This window comes from Pseudochaenichthys georgianus, chromosome 11 (assembly GCF_902827115.2).
Source record: "Pseudochaenichthys georgianus chromosome 11, fPseGeo1.2, whole genome shotgun sequence".
Lineage (NCBI taxonomy): Eukaryota > Metazoa > Chordata > Actinopteri > Perciformes > Channichthyidae > Pseudochaenichthys > Pseudochaenichthys georgianus.
In genome coordinates, this window is record NC_047513.1 from 1,318,219 (window position 1) to 1,336,385 (window position 18,167).

An 18,167-nucleotide genomic window follows, 5' to 3' on the forward strand; every position below is an offset into this window, starting at 1 on the left:
AATAGTTATTTAACACTTTTAAGAGTGTCTGTACCAAAGCATTTATTTAATGTAGTCTGTAGAATAAAGTTATTAAGAATGATATGTTCACCTGTTGTGCCTTTGCCACATACTGCACTTGCTATGACCCTGTGGATGCATGTGTGCAGCCTTTATCACACCAATAATAATGTGCATGTGCTTTGTGAGCGACTCAAGACAGGGCTTGGGTCGCGGCGCTGACAAAGCGCTGACTAACGATGTCCCGCAGTGCAGCGGCATCAACGTCTTCCATCAGACATCTTTACCTTTGGACACGCTCTCAGTTTGTAACACAAGTGCTGTTCTAGACTCCATATACGAACCGAGTCACCAAACCTTCATGACAGCATTTACCTCTTTCTCCAAAGTGCAGAATATACAAACAACTGTAATACACGATAGGTCAACGTAACACGTTGGTGTCAAAAGGATACCAAGTAAATGTTTCTTTGTATTATCAGCTCCATCTACTTGACCGACCCAGAGCTACGGTGGCCCACCTGCATCATTGTATTAGGTGTTGTCCATGAGCTCCTCACATTTCAGCTGGGTTCAATCTGATCAAACTGAAATGACTGCATAGGTTTTTATAAATAAATAAAAATACTAGTACTGATTTCAGCTCATTGAGATTGTATGGAGCCTGTACATTTATCAATTCATCCAATTGAATGATAATAAAGAATACAATGGTGTTATCAGAAGTGGGTCAAGTTGGTGGGAGGATCACACCTAGTGTATAAGATGTGTTCTATGTGTTGCTGCTCCAGACATGTTTTATTTGCTGGAAAAGGGGGCAAAATGTCTCTTTTGATGGTAAAGGTCTCTGACCAACCAAATGTGGTAATTACCCATACCGTTTCAAGAAGATTATATATGAAAAGTTGTATTTATTTGTACAATACTATTATAGTATTATCTATTGTACCAATACGGTTTTAATAAGGCTAGTTGTGTCACCTTACAGGGTGTGAATACTGTACTGGTGACTAGGAGATTGCAACCAAACATACATGGGACATGCATACATCTCGTTTTATTTTTTATATTCAAATTGGTTCAATAATGATGTTTCTTTTTACAAAATGTCAGTCAGAAAATGTGGATTCCTTTATTAGTCGTGCAGCGGCGAGATGTACGGCGTTACAGCAGAAGTCACAAAGCTATTCAATACAGAGGGAAAGCACACGTTAGTAATAGAAAGGAAATGAAAGGCTAATAAGTACTCGTCCATGGATACAAATGATTAGCAGCATTATAATAGCTAAGTGAACATATTAAGGTTTGGAGTTATATCAAATGATGGTGTGCTCATAAATAGGATTACTGCACAAGCAGGTGTTTGTGTTGCAATGTACTCCATCTCCCCTTCCCTCTCTGCTCTCTGCCATCTTCACAAAGGAACACGTTCCATTGGGAAAGTCGCTATTGCAGTGTTCATTCACAACACACAGTTATTACCAAACAATAAACAGCTTTTTGTCTCAACAAGCATAGTATTCTTATAATATGTATTACAATAATATTAGAATTCTATTTATTTATGCAATAATAGTATAATTTATTGTCAAAAAGTGTTTTTTGTTACACTCCAGTAAATATGAACTGCAACCCTACACACATGAGACATGAATACATGTAGTTTTATATTACTGATGTTCACATTGACATCATTGATTAAAGCTCAATACCCCATGCATCATGCAGGCCTAAGCACCTGTTACCTGTGACTCTCACACACACACACACACACACACACACACACACACACACACACACACACACACACACACACACACACACACACACACACACACACACACACACACACACACACACACACACACACACACACACACACACACACACACACACACACACACACTTTCCATGTCTGCTCTCAAACATCATCATACGGGTCCTAACGTGTAGCCCCGCACTTCAAATGAGAACTTGGTCTGTGTTCCATACATGCACTTCACCGCCATGCCACACTGGAACCCTATATACATACATATGAGACATTTGAATGCGGACTGATGTATCTCACTGCTTGATAGAAGGAACTCGATACAGTACATGGAGAAGCAGAAACAGTACAATGTCGGCCAGTGTGAGAAACTCGGACAACAGAAGAGCGGACAGGAACAGGTTACTTTACAGTAAGCAACAATGTAGCCAGCTAATGTGCCTGTCTGACTTCCCCCTCATTTCCCCGGCTCTCCTGGTTGCAACACTAGTGAGGACAGGGGTAGGAAAAGATGGAGACCAATAGTTTGTACTTACACATCAGCCGGAGTGGATAGAAGAAGTTGGGCAGAAAGATAGCAAGCCGTACGTGTGGTCTGTGTTTATACTCCTTTGTATTAACCCTATGCAACGAACCGCTGTGCCTTTACGCGGCTAATGTCTCCCTAAAGTCCTGTAATGTAACGAGCTAGTGTTTATTTCCCGGCTTTCTAGGCTACAGCGCTAGCTTGATGTTTCTCGGTTGTGTTATCCTTTTATCAGCCCCACTGTCTCCTCGTGCATCCTGTCTGTTCCCCTCGCGCACGCCACAATAACAATAGAGGGGAGACGTCGTGCGCGTCAGTGTCTCGACATGCTGTAGCCAATAGGCGCTCAGCTCTCACAGGGACCACCGCGTTCAGCCAATCACGTACAGACTCTCACAGCAGGGCCGCGAGCTAGGGTCTGTCTGGTTCGTCTAGATTGACAGGTCTGCGAGACTGTTTTTTTAAGGTGGCGCCGCTGAGATTACACCCCCCCCACCCCCCTTCCCAAACATACACACACTCACATCATCACGCACACACTCACGCATACACACACGCACACGAACTGCAACTGTATTTGAGAAACAGAGGAAAACGATGCCTATGTCTGTGACCCCTAATCCTCAATTGAAGAGTTCATGGAAGAAATGTTTAGTTTAGAAATCAATGCAAAATGCGTTTTGCATTGCGGTGTGATTTCATGTTATCTTCAAGAAGAGGACGAAAGATCCACACTGATTGGATAAACTGATATTCCAAAACTATTTGACAATATGTTTTATATTGCTATTTCAAGAACAATGATCAATAAATATTCCAAATGTTTCCATGTAATGTGGATATCCATTCAATCTGAAGTGTCAACAACTCTGCAGAAAAGTTAGACTTTGCATCTGATATAATATACTGGCCAGATGCTAGATCTTTATTTGTTAACGTTGTCTGACTTTTTCATAAAACTAGGCCCAAATAACAACAATTCTAAATATAATAAGGAGTTTAAAAGGAAACAAGCCTGTCAATGCATCAGAGAACGAAGTGCTGAGGACAGGTACCCTCGCGTGTTGTCCTCTGTCCCTCACCGCCATGTTTGGAAACGCATGACCATTAGAGGAAGCACCGCAGCGCACTGAGCAGACAGAGACTCACGGTGTTGCCATCAGGAGCTGGGAGAAATGTCAAGTGAAACACATCAAACTTCTTGGAGTATGTGCTAACTTTCATATAATGCTTTTTAAAAACTAATCTGATGTCCAAATATTATATAATTAAACAAGTGAACATGTTTAAGAAGGAAAGGGAGAGCAAAGTGGCTCAGTTAGGATGAATGGCGTGAGACTCGAGTCGTATTGAATCAGAACTGGATATTGGTCGTTCTTTCCAGAGCGTTTGTCCTTTAAGGATCGACATCCCTGAATAGGACCCGATTCAAGTATCAGTGAATATAACATGATATACATCCCATCTAAGCTACAGCAGCCATGTGTTTAAGGCTAATACATAAAACAGCATTTTAACACCTCAAACAAATGCAAGAATTAACACTACTGCATATGTTTGATGAGAACCAAGAGAACTGCAGTAAATATTTAAACTGGAATTCAGGCTCTTTTTGAACACATCAAGTGCTGCGGCTCGTGTATCAATCACTCAGAACTCATGCCCGTAGGGCCCGCAGACCTTTAGCAGCAGTCCACTGGTAGGACCTTCGGCTGGACAGATGGAACTCTAACGTGCCAACACCTGGCAAAGACGAGCTCTCCTTTGCGTGAATGGTTTCTCTTCTGTGGTTCAAATACTTGGCCACCTTCGGGGCAACTTACAGCTGCGGTTCTGCTCTATTCTCTTTAAGTACTCAGTTTTAACACATTTTCAGATTCAAATGTATTATTAAACAAATTATTTGAAATGACTAAATGTAAATGTGATTTTATTTGCTCTTGTACTTTGAATGTATTTAACTTATACATCTGAAACATTTAAAATACGTTAACATGTAGGTTCTTATGAAGGCACAATGTAATCAAGTTATAAACGTATATAGCTTTAATAAGTATTTAAGGCGTTAGTTCTTCCTTTATCACCGATACAAGAAGAGAAGCAGGACTTCTGACGACCTGACCAACAGAACATCCACGTGTTGATGAATGCAGCTCAGAGCCTGCGTGAGCAAACGATCATGCATCGTCAGAACAGTTCTGCTCTAGCTCTAGGGTAAGCCAATACAATATTATACTTTGATAGGATAGTGCACTAGATTATAAGCAGCACAGGGGCAAGAAGTACACTTGATAGAAATATTCAGAACAATATTATTTAATAACATTAAGTGCAGCAAGTTTATAGCTTGGAAGTAGTTTCTCAATGCTTCACAAACGGGACTACATGCTGCATGGGGCACCAGGTTGCTGTGACAGGTAACACCTAGTAACCGTGCATCACTTGTGAAGCAACTGCACTCTTGTGTTGACTCTTACGTGGAATGTGAACAATGGAAACATTGCAGAACACATGGCATATCACAATAACAGCAGTAACAGCACAGCGATAAAGGACAACAAACACATTGCCCAATCACACCTGCTCATAGTGCAATCACAACGGTCTTAAAGCGCTCTGATGCATCCATACGTGTGAACATCGAGCAGGCGTGTTGCAAACCACTGCTTGTTACAGTTACCTGAACCCATTCTAAACTGCAGAAAAAGGAAGTGAATTTCATAGAAAGCTAGTCAGGTTTGTGAAGCACCGTGTCCCAGAACCAGAGCGTCACGTTGGCATGACGACATTCTAAAGAACAATTCAAGCACCTTATTATGGCTTTGGAATTTAACTTGCATGCGAGTGTGATCAAAGTTTGTTTTTGTTTTTTTACATGCGCCTCATGGGTTTAAGCATTTACCTTATCTGTAGAATCAATCTGCTGATACTGTAAAGCGGATTCTGTTGTCTGTCAGCCTTACGCTTAGCAGATGGCAGACAGCATCGTTAGCAAGCCAAAACCATGAGCAGTTCATTAGACGGACTGCTAATTAAATGTCAAAGGACAGCGTGTCCTCCTTGTGTTAGTTCAGTCGTGATCAGGACAGTCCGCAGAGCTGGAGGCGGGGCTCAGGGTTTGCTGGGGGAGCGGGAGGGGAACGCTCCCGAAGCCTCCAGCATGGTCTTCCTGCGGGCCGTCTCCTTGGCGACATTGTGGTTGAGTCGCCTCAGACGTTCCTAGGGACACAATAACAATGTTATGTTTGTTTAACAGTCTGTGTGCTTTTCTGACTTTAATCTTGGTCGGTAATTAAGGAGGTGATACTTGTAGTTATGGCAGGTTATAACGTGGCTTAGTAGAATACTAGATTCCAATTGGTCAATGTGGACATTCAGCGGTCAGCTCGATTGCAAAAAGAGACTATTGCTAAAGCAGTCTGATCAAGGGACTATGTGTAGTACGCTCAATTAAACATCAGAGGTGGCCCAGAAAACAGTGGAAAACTGTTTGGATATTCATTTGTATATTTGTGGAAAGCACAACATTTTGGATTCATCATAGTTAAGTGTCTTCCACAAAGAAGGTGACACAGATCAGAAAAGGCACCAGAGAAGGAAGAAGGTTAAAGACACAGAGAGCTGGAGGACAGAGAGATTGGAAGAAGACAGACAGGAAGTAAACTCTAAATGGGACACAGTACAAGGGAACAGCTTCCTCCACCAGGCGGTCAGGATGCTGAACTCTCTCCCTCTCTCCCCCCTCTGACATCTCTCCACCCTGCCTCCGACCTTTCTCCCCTGCCCCAAATGGTCCTGGACTCTAACCCACACACACACGCCCTTTTTGTTTTGTTGTTGTTGTTGTTTGATGTATATATGTCACACTGTAGATTTCTGGATGTACAACATGTAGAATTCTTGACAATAAAGCTGACTTTGACTTTTGACTTTTGGAACACACTCTTTTGCTCTGGCAATGTTTGAGGACTGGCTAACAGAAAAGAAAACGTGAAGAGACTTGGACAGTCCTGCTGCACATTATCTCTCACATAGTGATAGTAGGATATACTAGAAGTACTTGAGTATTTGTACAGTAATGTCACTGGTAGAACTAATCATGAGAGGTCAAACAGGTAGTCATAGAGAAGTTGTTGGTAGTAGTGGTTGTAAAACTAAGAAGAATTCTATGACAGTAGTCATAGCCGTGCAGTAGAAGTGACAGTATTAGCATTTAGTGTAATAAACATTTAAAGATGTAATAAAAAGGCGAACATTAGGAGCTGTGCAACTGATGAGTCCAAGCTCAATATATTTTTCTCTTTTAGCTATGTTAAACATCTGTCTATTTGGCTACTAAACTCTTCAGTATGTTCCCCAGCTAATCTCTGACTGTCTGCCTGCTGCCAAGGTTGTGTGCAGTGGCTTTTTACAGCCTTTGCTCAAAAGGAAATCAGTGTAGTGAGAGCAGCGTTTACAGGCCAGAAAACCAAAACAGTCCTGTGGAGCGGAGGGACACTGCAGAATCAAAAGAGTACAGTCAGTCAAAAAACATGAATATGTGCTGTTTGAAGAAGTCCCACAACAAAGACTTGCCACTGACCTGAGCATTCTGCAGTATATTGTTCACTAGCACGACTCTACGTCTTGCATTCAGCAGCTTCTTTACATAAGGGTCCAGGTCAAGAGCCACCTTCTGATGTTCATTTATCCGGCATAACTCTGCAAAGAGTGGACATTAAATGACACAAAAGAACATACCAAAGTTAGCAAAGATGCAGGTCTAATGTACATTTAAAAAAATAAAATAAACATATCTAATGTATCAGAATTACTTTAATGGCAAGGTAAGTGTTAAAAAAGACACATTGCATTTAATGTGCTGTATTCACAGAAATAGATGTACAACTAAAATAGGATAAAACCGTTTAATTAGGGCTGTACATAATATGGAATGATTGACAGGTTGCCTTATATACCTCATGTAATGCCTCAGTAGATGGATATGATGGTGTGCACTGATGCTAATGTTTATATAGACAGTAATGATATATTTAACATATTCAAACAAACCTTAGAATTGGAACTATGCAATATATGGTGTAGCCTACTGGTACGCTGGTTGTTTGCTCTATTGAAAGCATCACTATCTGATAGAAATTGTTCTTGTGTATTAGGGCAGTTCAATTATATACATAACAAGACAAGCAAGTCTGGGATTCAACAAACACAACATAAATAAATGAATAATCAAAATTGTACCTGTGGCCAGATTATCTATATGCTCTCTCAATTCTACCTGGCTTTCTCTGCAAAGAAAGAAAAATCGCATTAATCCAGAAATCCCCCACCTCCAACCCACATAGCTCTTTTCACAAGCTGACATACACAATCACACTCACACACACTGGTTACAGTTGGTTTTGCAAGTATGAGTGGGGATGTAATATGATTGAATGACAACCATTTTTTATTTAATTATTGTATTTATTATTAGTGTTTCGTATGTTTTTTTTATACATGTTATTGGGAGGAAGTACAATTTTCTGTTGACACGTGACACGTACTGCTGTAGATTAAGGGACATTAAATGTGTACTAATCTGATTTAAAAGTTAACATTTTGATTGTGAATCATAAAGGAATAACACCACCGGGTGACATCTCCCAGTCATGAGACTTCAATGGACTCACAGCGGCTACAGCTCGTATGAGGTATGACAGCAGAGCCGCCTGGAAGAATAAATAAAGTCACCTAGATCTTAAATAATAATGCGCATTTACCTGACTGAGTGTACGTGCAGGTCAAGCTGCTGAATAGCTGGTTTCAAGACGTCTAGCAAACCCTCTGCTACAGCATCTTTGCCCGAGGGAGTAGTCACTACAGCCGAGGAAGCCATTTTGATATACCGTAAACAGGGCCAGACCGGAAGCTACGTCATCGTGACGTTGGAGACATAAGGCTCTCTCCATTTTCTTACGTTGAACCCAGCGCTAGTTGAACCGTCTTTAGCTAGCAGCACCATTTTGGGAAGACGCACTGTTAAAACCCTGTCTGCAGCATTATTTCAATATTCTGGAATTAACAGACCCATTAGAGTTAGTTCAAATCTTACAGCGCGTAGTTAAGGAGGTAGTTTTTTGTAGTTTATATTTAAACACAAGAAAACAAGGACACCGTGACGTACCTGCTAGCTAGCTACCAAAGCTAACCCTAGCTAGCTGTAAGGCTTTTCTCGACAGACGCCACAATCACTGTAAGTAACAAAATATAAAAAGTATTGTAGGAATATAAATTGTGATTTACTTTATCAAGTGCTTTAGCAAAAAACTGTTCCAAAAAACAAGTCCACCCGTTTGTTTTGTTTGTAGTTTCTTGGGCTCGAGATAAATGAAATGTAAACGCTTCTCTGCAGAGGTGGAAGAAGTACTCTTTATTTATTTGTTTACTTAAGTAAAAGTAGCTTTTACTAAATACTCTTGTTACAAGTAAAGGGCCTGCATTCAAAACCTAACTTTAGTAAAAGTACTCAGTATTGGCATCAACATTTGACATAAAGTGCCAAAAGTCAAGTTCTCGTGCAGAATGGCCATTTTCAGAATAATATATATAATATATGAATTTTAATTATGGATCCTCTAATGTGTCCATCATTTAATTTGTTCAGCTGGTAAAGGAGGAGGCCAGTTGATATAAACTTAACACAAAAAGCAAGGACATTTATGTTCGGTAGATACATTTGTTGTATCAATGCTTTTTGGCAATACATCTTATACCGTTGGAAAGTCTGTTAAGTTACCTTTGAAATTGTGCAAATCTGGTATATATATTTATTATAATAATAATAAGAACGTGAAAGCTTACTAGCAACTTAAACTATTAATCTAGTGGATTAAAAAAGTAAAGCATTTGCTTCCAATTTGTAGTGAGTAAAATTATAAAGTACCATCAAACTGTAATACTCAAGTAAAGTACAAGTACTGGAAAATTATACTGTCCATCCCTGCTTTTCTGTATTCTTGAACAAAAACTATACGATTTAAATTAAGGTATAGAGTTTCCCTGACATAGCTGAGTAAAATACCTGACACGTTTTAACCACAGAGCAATGTACTGATACAAACTACCTATTCCCTCTCTCACACACTGACACATGCTCTGAAGCAGCTGTTGGGTTGGAATTAAACCTCCATGTTCTCACCTCTCCCTGGCACATGAGAAGGAAACCCGTTTGTCTCTGTGATATCTGGCCATGCAGCTGTTGGAATATTTGACCTGGCCTACCCTGAAGCCTTAGTTGTTGCATACTGGCCACCATTTTGTGATTAGGTACACATTAAATGTTAGTTGTGGCCAGTGTTGTAATTTAACATTACAATTACATTGAACAAGAACTTTTGTTACCCATTTTGTTTGCATTTCCTATGATCGTCTCCATTCAGTCAGTGGAAATTCATATGGGGTGTTTCTTTGACTATTTATAGAGAAACATTGGCATTACTTGTCTGCAAAAGCTGCGTCTTATTGCGAGTTGATATATATGTTGAGATATATATATGTGTGTGTGTGTATGGGAAACCGGCGCAGGAATCAGAATATTGTTCTGCGTAAGCACCTCCTGTGTTTCGTCTGTGCCATCTTGTCACATCCTTCTCAAAGTTTTATTAATGAGGCCCCTGGTATTTTCTCATGACACATCAAAGACACTTACTCTATCGAATTGTAGTGTCATGACGATCTCCAGAGAGCACTTCATAACAGTTAATAAGCTACAGCTTGTGGTGCAATGTAAAGTTTAAGGTTCTTTTATGATAATGTGTTATTGTAGTGTACATTTGGACTGCCAGTAGAACTTTTTTTGTTTCTGTCTTTCTGCAGGAGCCTGCAAGCCAAGTCAAAATGAGTGCACCCTCCTCCCAAAAAGTGGTCCTGAAAAGCACCACCAAGGTGTCCCTGAATGAGCGGTGAGGCGCCACGCACCCTGTCAGCAGTTACACACCAGATGCAAGGGCCAGCCTTGGCTTGTGAAGGTTCTAGTGCTCCCTACGGAAGGCTACTGTCGGGGACCGGACCTGACATGGAGGCTATTCTGACTGTCCCCTATGTGTGCACTGCTCACTCAACCATGTTGGTCCTGTCCATTTTTCTTGGGGCAGATGTGATATGAACGTATACTAATTAAGGAGCACACAGTGCTGGCCCAGACCTAATATATTTTGTGAGCAGTGCACACCTCTAGACAAGGGGAGAGGGTAAAGGTCATACTGGGTAAGCCTAGGTTATCCTATGCTGGACCAGGCCGCTGTCCTACAAATGCCTGGCACTCATGCCTCCTGTTACCTTAAACAGCAGAGTATGCGTCAAGTATACGGCACCCCTATAAAGGGGGGAGGAAGGCTTAAGCTAAACGAGGAAGATGGGGCCCCACCTTTCTGCCTCTCTCAAACCAGTGGAAGTGAAGCACATGCTCCTTTCTTCTCTTCTCTCATTCTTTCTCCTCTCCACTAAGTCTATCAAAGACCTGGTACTCGGTCCTAGCTTGGACGTGACAAGAGCTCCCATGTCCCCTTGCCTCCTGAGTCTCTCAGTGGTTTGTACCACGTGTCACGGTCCATGCTGTAAGTGGCTGGGTGGCCAGGCACTCCTCATGCCCGAGGCCTCTGCTGCTGCAGCACGATGACACCCCCAGCCGGGCAGCTGGAGGCCTGTAAGTGGCAAAACGCACTCTTCTTCTGGTACCTTCTCTCTGCTACTGTTCTCCAGTCTGTCTTTGCACTGTGAGTTTTTCTTCATCTAAGTTTGCATATCTTGTGCTTGTTTGAAAACATGCTAAATTGTTCTGGATGTTCATGATTGAAAGGGAAATTGAGAGCCAACAAGTGGAACATAAGTCTCGCATATAAAACAGCCATCACAGGCTGTGTGGCTTCACCATAATGTGAGACATGACTTGATGTGGAACCTGCTTCCTCCTCTCTATATCCCCTGTCCCCTTCTTTTACTTCCTCCCTCTTTTTCCCCTCCCGCCTCTAAAGCTTCACTAACATGCTGAAGAACAAGCAGCCTGCTGCTGTTAGCATCCGAGCCACCATGCAACAGCAACATTTGGCCAGTGCCCGCAACCGCCGGCTGGCCCAGCAGATGGAGAACCGGCCCTCAGTGCAAGCTGCTCTCAATCACAAGCAGGTGAGGGCAAAGGTCCGACCAGACCTTTGGTTGGAACCACGTTGAGCCACTTTGTAAATTGAAGGTATACCGGCACTGACTATAATATAAAAGTTAATAGAACAGTAACTTGGTAATGCTAATATTAGAGATGGCAGTTTGGTTTTCATTTGATAACTTAACTAGATTGCCCGATTTCAACTTGAAACCTAATGAGTAAGAAAAAGTGTATATCTGGTGAACTTGAACCGGCATGAATCAATTTAAAAATGTTTACAATGAAATTATTGTGTAAAGAGAGTTATTAATCATAGTGCCAATATCAACCTAACTCTTAGCTCATTGTTTGTGCTTTTATTACCCCTAAAATGGTGTTGCTTTAAACCCACTGCCTATCTGTGGCAAAAGTGGTTGGTTTAGTCTAACCTTTACAGTGAATTTTCTTGAACGCAACAAATGGATCCTTTCATCACTAACCAGAGGAACATCTGCTCTAAGTCAATTGATCAGAGACCACGTTTTTAAGGGGTTCCACTTCTTATAATCGGGTTAATTGCTATTGACAATAGCATGCTAGTTTAAACAATATTGGATTTGTGAGTGACAGTAACTGTTAATGGAACTTTGTCAGATAAGGTTTTAGGTGCTTTGCTTTCTTTGCTAATTAAATGTCGAGTCGAATGCAGTTCAAATGTACCACAAATCAACTCTGCACCTGTTAAGCCCCAAAGCCCCCCTCGGAGGGCGATTTTTTCTTTTCACGACACTGTGTCTCAGGGCATCTTAATATTTAAGAACCTATTAATGTGTTCTACCAGATTAACGGGAAGAATCTCAGCTAACTGACGATACAAACTATTTTTACCAAAACAAAACACAAGTCTCATAAGAAGCATCTAAATGACCCCTGAGCGAAAAATGCTAACGCACTTTGGCCCAGAACTCAAGATAAAGATACCCTTATTACTAGTGGTGCACGATATTAGGAATTATGATGTCATCCCGATAAACCAGATAAAAGTATTAATAGCCCCGATAATATACAATATATTTTTTGGGTAAAAGAAAAAAATACTGCGGTGTGGGTGGATTGGGATGAGGGGCGCTTGTTTTTCACTCGGCTCCTCCCGTTTTGCCAGTACTGTGGTATTAGAGCAGGGGTGGGGAACCTCCGGCCCCGGGGCCGTATACGGCCAGCCAGACCATTTGGTACGGCCCTCGAGGTAATTTATAAACACACGCAAAAAAGAAAAAAAATGTAAGAAATCTAGACCGCAAAAAAATTAAACCAGCGAGTGCGTGTTTTTCCTGGCCAAGGTCAGGGTCCTTGAACACAACACGAGCCTAACGTGGTATATGTCTCGACTGACAGGGGCAGTTCTGCCGAGAGCACCAGAACGCCGCTCCGGCACTTCAGAAATTGCAGTACCGATAAGGAGCTGTACACATGCTGCAGTGTTTGCGTGTCTGTGTCTTTAGTTGAAAGCCCAGTGGTGATCTGTTCATCCGTCATACTGATCATACAGTCAATAACTGTGTTGTTATTAGCATCTGGTTAGCTAGCTATGCTAACGAATATAAGAAGCTTTTTCTACAAACAGTGAGGTAAAGGCACATCTTTATATGATCATTATAGTTGACAAGAGAATAAAGTAAACGGTTATAAAATACTATATGACAGTAAACAAAAGTTGTTATTAATAAAGAAGAATACAGTTTAAAGGGGAGTGATTTGTCAAATATTCATAAAGAAAAAGAAATCTGCTTCCAGTTCTGTTTCATCTGGGTGTTGAAGTGCACCAGATTGATGCTTTCAACTTCAACATTTAAAAAAAATCTTCCCGGGGGTGCTGGAGGAGGTTAGGTCCCCCCCCCACTTAAATCATGTTCACGTGGATAGGAAACTAAATACATTTGCACACATCTTGTGTCCATGTCTTTCTGTTTTGGTGGTCACGCCACACCGTGCATGTGGTCACACCACGCCACACCGTGCATGCATACGCATGTGGTCACACCACGCCACACCGTGCATGCATAGGCGAGTCATGGTGAGATATCTGGATTAAGAGGTTGCTTTTTCTTTGCACAGAATGAAATGAATGGGCTGTGATTTTAGTTTTTTTGAAGCAGAGGTCAATAATTTGTACGGCCCTCTGAGGATATTGTAAAAATGTAAATGGCCCTTGAGAGGAAAAAGGTTCCCCACCCCTGTATTGGTGGTTTAGGAAGAGGGGAGTTTTTCACAAATCCAGCGCTCCCTAACTCCTGCCTGGCTGTGACGTAGACGGTGTGCGGCCGTGAAGCCAGGACAGTAAACAAACATGTCGTCGGTAGTATGGGACCATTTCAAAGTTTCAGAGTTAGATAGTTCGCTTGCTATTTGTATTAACAAATGCAATGCAGAAGTTCCACGAGGAGGGAAGAAGGCAACGAGCTATAATACTTCCAACCTGATTAGTCACCTGAAACATCGCCATGGCTACGATGGTGTGTTAACAGCGTACGAAGACGCCTGCGCTGCTAAACTAGCGGCGAATCCAAAGCCAGCTGCAAAGGCACCGGGGCTTTGACCTATCGACGAGGCTTTTGAAAAAGGCAAGAAGTTTGCCAGAGACGACCCCAGGGCTAAAACGATCTCTAACTTCATCATAGAAATGATGGCGCTTGACGACCAGCCCTTCTCCCTCGTCGAAGATAAAGGATTCAGTCGGCTAGTTCATCATTTAACCAGGTGTGCAAAAACTACAGGTATATTATATATATATATATATATATATATATATATATATATATATATATTAGTATCGGTCTTGAGAAGCAGGAAGTTATCGGTATCGATTTCAAAAAACCAATATCGTGCATCCCTACTTATTACTTATCGTAGCTGCACATACAAGATATCAGATTAAATCTGAGGTTCCACAGATTTTTTAGGTATATATATCATCACTGAGTGATCCGAACTCGCGACAGGGAAAGCAAACACGTCACAACACGTAGCTTTTACGGGAGACCATCTCACCGTAGCTGTCAATCTGATCAAAAGACGTGTTCAATGGCATTAAAACGAGAAACGCGGCTGAATCGGTTAATCCATAGGTTGATAATGTTTCTGTGGATTTGAAAAAATTATTTATAATCCATAATTTTATTTGTATGTAAAAATCGGGTAAACGTTGGCTGTAGCCACCAGAGTTATCGCAGCTTCCGGTTTTGGCTATGCGTCAGTCTCACACACACACATTACCAAATAAGGAGTATGCAAAATCGAGCAAGGGGGGCCAGAGATGGGTGAAATGACCCCAGAAGTGGTTTGTGCTAAATCTCTCTAAAAAGGTCACATGTCGCTTGTTTGGCATCAATCTTGATACAGGGTACTTATTATGTTGTAGTTTGGATTCCTAAAGCTTGTAGTCTACCATCCCATCATTCAAGGGTGGTTTTCACTAAAAGTAATTTCTTTTTTTTGGATGGACACAACATTTTCTAACTTTTCTAAAACCAGAACTTTGTTAAGCTGAACTTTTACATTTCACTTTCTTATTGTTTTTGCTACCGAATGTTCTGTAAAATATCAAAGGCTCTTTTGCAAACTCTTGTTAAAAATGATTCATGGGTTTGAACGTTGTGTTTAAGTGCTTATAACAACCATGTGTAGGATTTTACTCCTCACATTTTCCGTCCTACATTTTTTAACAAAGTCATACTTGCGTCCGTGAATAACTTGTGTCAGAGCCTGAAGCAGCGCCTGGGGAAGAGCAACATCCAGGCCAGGCTGGGCCGGCCTGTGGGGGCTCTGATGCGGGGAGGAGCTCCTGGAGGCAGAGGAGGGATGAGAGGGATGAACAGGGGAGGCCTTCGAGGACGAGCAAGAGGAGGAATAATGAGAGGGGCCTTGTCCCTGAGAGGTGTGTGTCCACAACATCCCTTTCATCAATAAATACGTCCTTGTGTTCACTGTGGAACCTGGGTGTAGCTCTGTTGTAATGTGACTTTGTGTTGCACAGGGAAGAGAGTGGCTTCTACAGGCGGGCCCATGCGAGGTCGTGGCTCTGCGGGGCGCCTGGCGATGCGCAGAGCAGGCCGTAACCGTGGAGGACCTGTAGGCAGAGGAGGAGCTCTGTCCCGAGGAGCTGCACGAGGAGTCGCCGCCAGAGGTGGGAGTGCTAATGGTTAACTTTATAAAGAGTGAGGTCGGACCCTGAAGTTAGCATTGCTAGTGATCCTTATGCCAACGGGATTTTTCCTTTGGAATGTTACAGAAATAAGCTTGCTTAAAACAAACAATTACAGTGGTGTAAAGTAAGTACATTTACTCAACTACTTAACATATTTGAGGTACTTGTATTTTCATTTACTGCTTTCTATTTTTACTGTACTTCATTTTGGAAGACCATTTTGTACCTTTTACTCAACTTTTACTAACACCCAATACTTAGGAATGGGTTTTAAAATATGATCATTTGTTATAGATTAAACAATCCAACATTGATATGTAAGCAACTAAACCCATGAGTGGGTTAACAGAATTAAGAAACAAAAATATATTTTACAGTTCCCGCTTCTTAAATGTGAAGATTTGCGGCTTTTGTTTTAAAACATGTTGGATTACTTTTACTACGAATACTCGAAGTACATTTTCCTAATTATACTTAAATACTTTTACTTTACTAGTACCATTCTCAATGCAGTACTTTAACTTGAAATTAAGTATTTCCACACTATGGTATTAGTACTTTTACTCAATTAAAGAATCTGAATACTAGCTTCCACCATTGCAATAATTCGTACATGTTTTGCATGTATCTCCACATACTACACAACTGACAAAAGCAAACGTATACGCAGCATAACGCAGTTCAGAAACCACTGCTCTGACGCTTTTAAAGCAACTTCGAGATTTTAACAGTATCAGGGGACGTACAATTATTTTCGGGGCTTCACGGTCAGACCGTCATGACCGCCGTGAACATACTACCCTGGTGCACTATCACGATAGATATGATATCTCTGAAAAGGCATATCGTGGAGACCTAATATCGTCATATCGCCCCCCCTACGTTAGGCTGTAGAGGACAGGTCATAGTGGCATGACTTCATGTCACCACTGCTAAGATAAAGGCATCTGATATTCGCCATGATCATGCTCAATAGTCTTATTCAATACTCACTTGCTAGCAACTGACTCATTGAGGCTACAGACATTCACCAGTGTAGTTATCACTGATCTATTGTATGTTGTAGAACAACATGTGAAAATCTTCTCATCTAGTTTCAACTACAGATATCAGGCTTCCAACTCAAAAAGTATTTAAGACACGCAAACGGAATGTGCTAAAATGCTAACTCATCCCTGGGTTTTACGACTCATTCCTGCGCCACTCTAATTATGCGAGGGAATAAGATGCCTCTGTAACTGTCCGCTCCTAAAGAGACACTGAGTAGAACTGCTGACTCAGTGCAGTTCAGTCATTGTTTGTCTGTCTGCTTACAGGCCGCGGTGGTCTGCGAGGGCGCGGTGGCTTTGCTGGTCGAGGTGGTCGCGGGCGGGGTCGAGGAGTAGACCGGCAGTCTGTGACTCGGGAACAACTGGACAACCAGCTGGACGCCTACATGTCAAAAACCAAAGGTCACCTGGACGCTGAGCTGGACGCCTACATGGCGCAGGCAGACCCCGACAGCATGGAGTAACGGCGCAGACACACGGAGAGCCACTGCACACAGCTGAACTCACAGGAGGGTAGGCCGGGGAGTGGTGACTTTGGAACAGCAAGAGATCAAGGTTTCCCTTGGATGTGCTTCGACCACTGCTCAGTTCTGCATCAAGCTGCTCCTGCAAACCCCCTGTAAATCTGGAATAACTTTGTGAAGGGACCTTTCTAAACATTAACAAAACCCTGCGGTCAATAGAAGTGTTTTTTTATTCTTTTTTTTTTTTTAAATATGACGTGAAAAACACTTAAGACATTTGGGACGGATCTCTGTAACGCTCAGCTCTCCAGGCGATGTGTTTAACCTTCGTTGGAAATCTATTTTGAATGACGCCTGTTTATTTTGTACTCTTCTTTTAAATGTGATTTTAGCGTTAGTGTGCTCAGACCTTTGGGGATTGATTAATTTGCTTATCTTGGAAATGTTTGCAATGCAACACTTTTCTAAATTATTTGTTAAAAGAATGTAAGCAAAGAGTTCAAAGCCAAGTTTCCATTTGTTATTGTTTTGTATTTAAAAGATGTACACTGTTTTTGTTCCTCTGGATCTTCCAGCTGGCGAATGCCGCTGTCATCCTTAACCTGTACTTGAGAGCATTTGTATGACTTTATCCAAAGCAAGTAAAATAGGTTTTTAATTAAAACGGAATTGGTTTCCCTAATTGTGTCCATCGTATACATTTGAATGGGGTATAATTGTTTCCAGCAGAATAAAAAAAAAAAAAAAAGTACGAAGGGATAAGACAACCTGTTGCTGCGAATAGAGAAATGCTTGTGTTCTATAAATTTACTATTTTGGTTATATCAAAGTGGAATATTGATTTGTCATCTGTTAAATACCAATAGACATGCATTACATTTTCTAGTTAGTGTTCTACAGTGATGTACCTGAACGCGTTCAATGAACGATCGTTCATGAACGCGTTCATATTTTGGGCGAACGTGAACTGAACGTACTGTATTTCCGCTAGATGAACGTAATTGAGAACGCGTTCATTATCAGCACTGTATA

At 41.5% G+C, this 18,167-nt stretch overlaps 3 protein-coding genes across 4 annotated transcripts in view; 1 reads left to right on the forward strand and 2 right to left on the reverse strand.

Annotated features, from left to right (window-relative positions):
- The window catches only part of smad10a (SMAD family member 10a), a 28,295-nt gene extending 25,729 nt beyond the window's left edge, over positions 1-2,566 (reverse strand). The window contains exon 1 of the mRNA XM_034094505.2: positions 2,308-2,566. Coding sequence (XP_033950396.1) covers positions 2,308-2,311 — 4 coding nt within the window. The 5' untranslated portion in view covers positions 2,312-2,566. The remainder of the gene's footprint in view (positions 1-2,307) is intronic.
- A 2,031-nt stretch (positions 2,567-4,597) lies between these two features.
- On the reverse strand, positions 4,598-8,191 carry snapin (SNAP associated protein). Its single transcript, XM_034094005.2, has 4 exons — positions 8,060-8,191; positions 7,539-7,585; positions 6,880-6,998; positions 4,598-5,516 (listed from the first exon to the last, which is right to left on the reverse strand). Exons 1-4 carry the CDS (start codon positions 8,173-8,175, stop codon positions 5,409-5,411), a joined length of 390 nt encoding a protein of 129 aa, XP_033949896.1. The 5' UTR covers positions 8,176-8,191; the 3' UTR covers positions 4,598-5,408.
- A 76-nt stretch (positions 8,192-8,267) lies between these two features.
- On the forward strand, positions 8,268-17,817 carry chtopa (chromatin target of PRMT1a). Of its 2 annotated transcripts, XM_034094004.2 has the most exons (6): positions 8,268-8,532; positions 10,155-10,240; positions 11,312-11,462; positions 15,178-15,352; positions 15,452-15,601; positions 16,939-17,817. In XM_034094004.2, the coding sequence occupies exons 2-6, from the start codon at positions 10,176-10,178 to the stop codon at positions 17,133-17,135; spliced, it is 738 nt and encodes a 245-aa protein (XP_033949895.1). In that variant the 5' UTR covers positions 8,268-8,532; positions 10,155-10,175; the 3' UTR covers positions 17,136-17,817. The 2 variants fall into 2 exon arrangements, with proteins under 2 accessions (XP_033949895.1, XP_033949894.1); XM_034094003.1 differs by lacking the exon at positions 8,268-8,532 and having other exon boundaries at positions 10,161-11,053.
- The last annotated feature ends 350 nt before the right edge of the window (positions 17,818-18,167 follow it).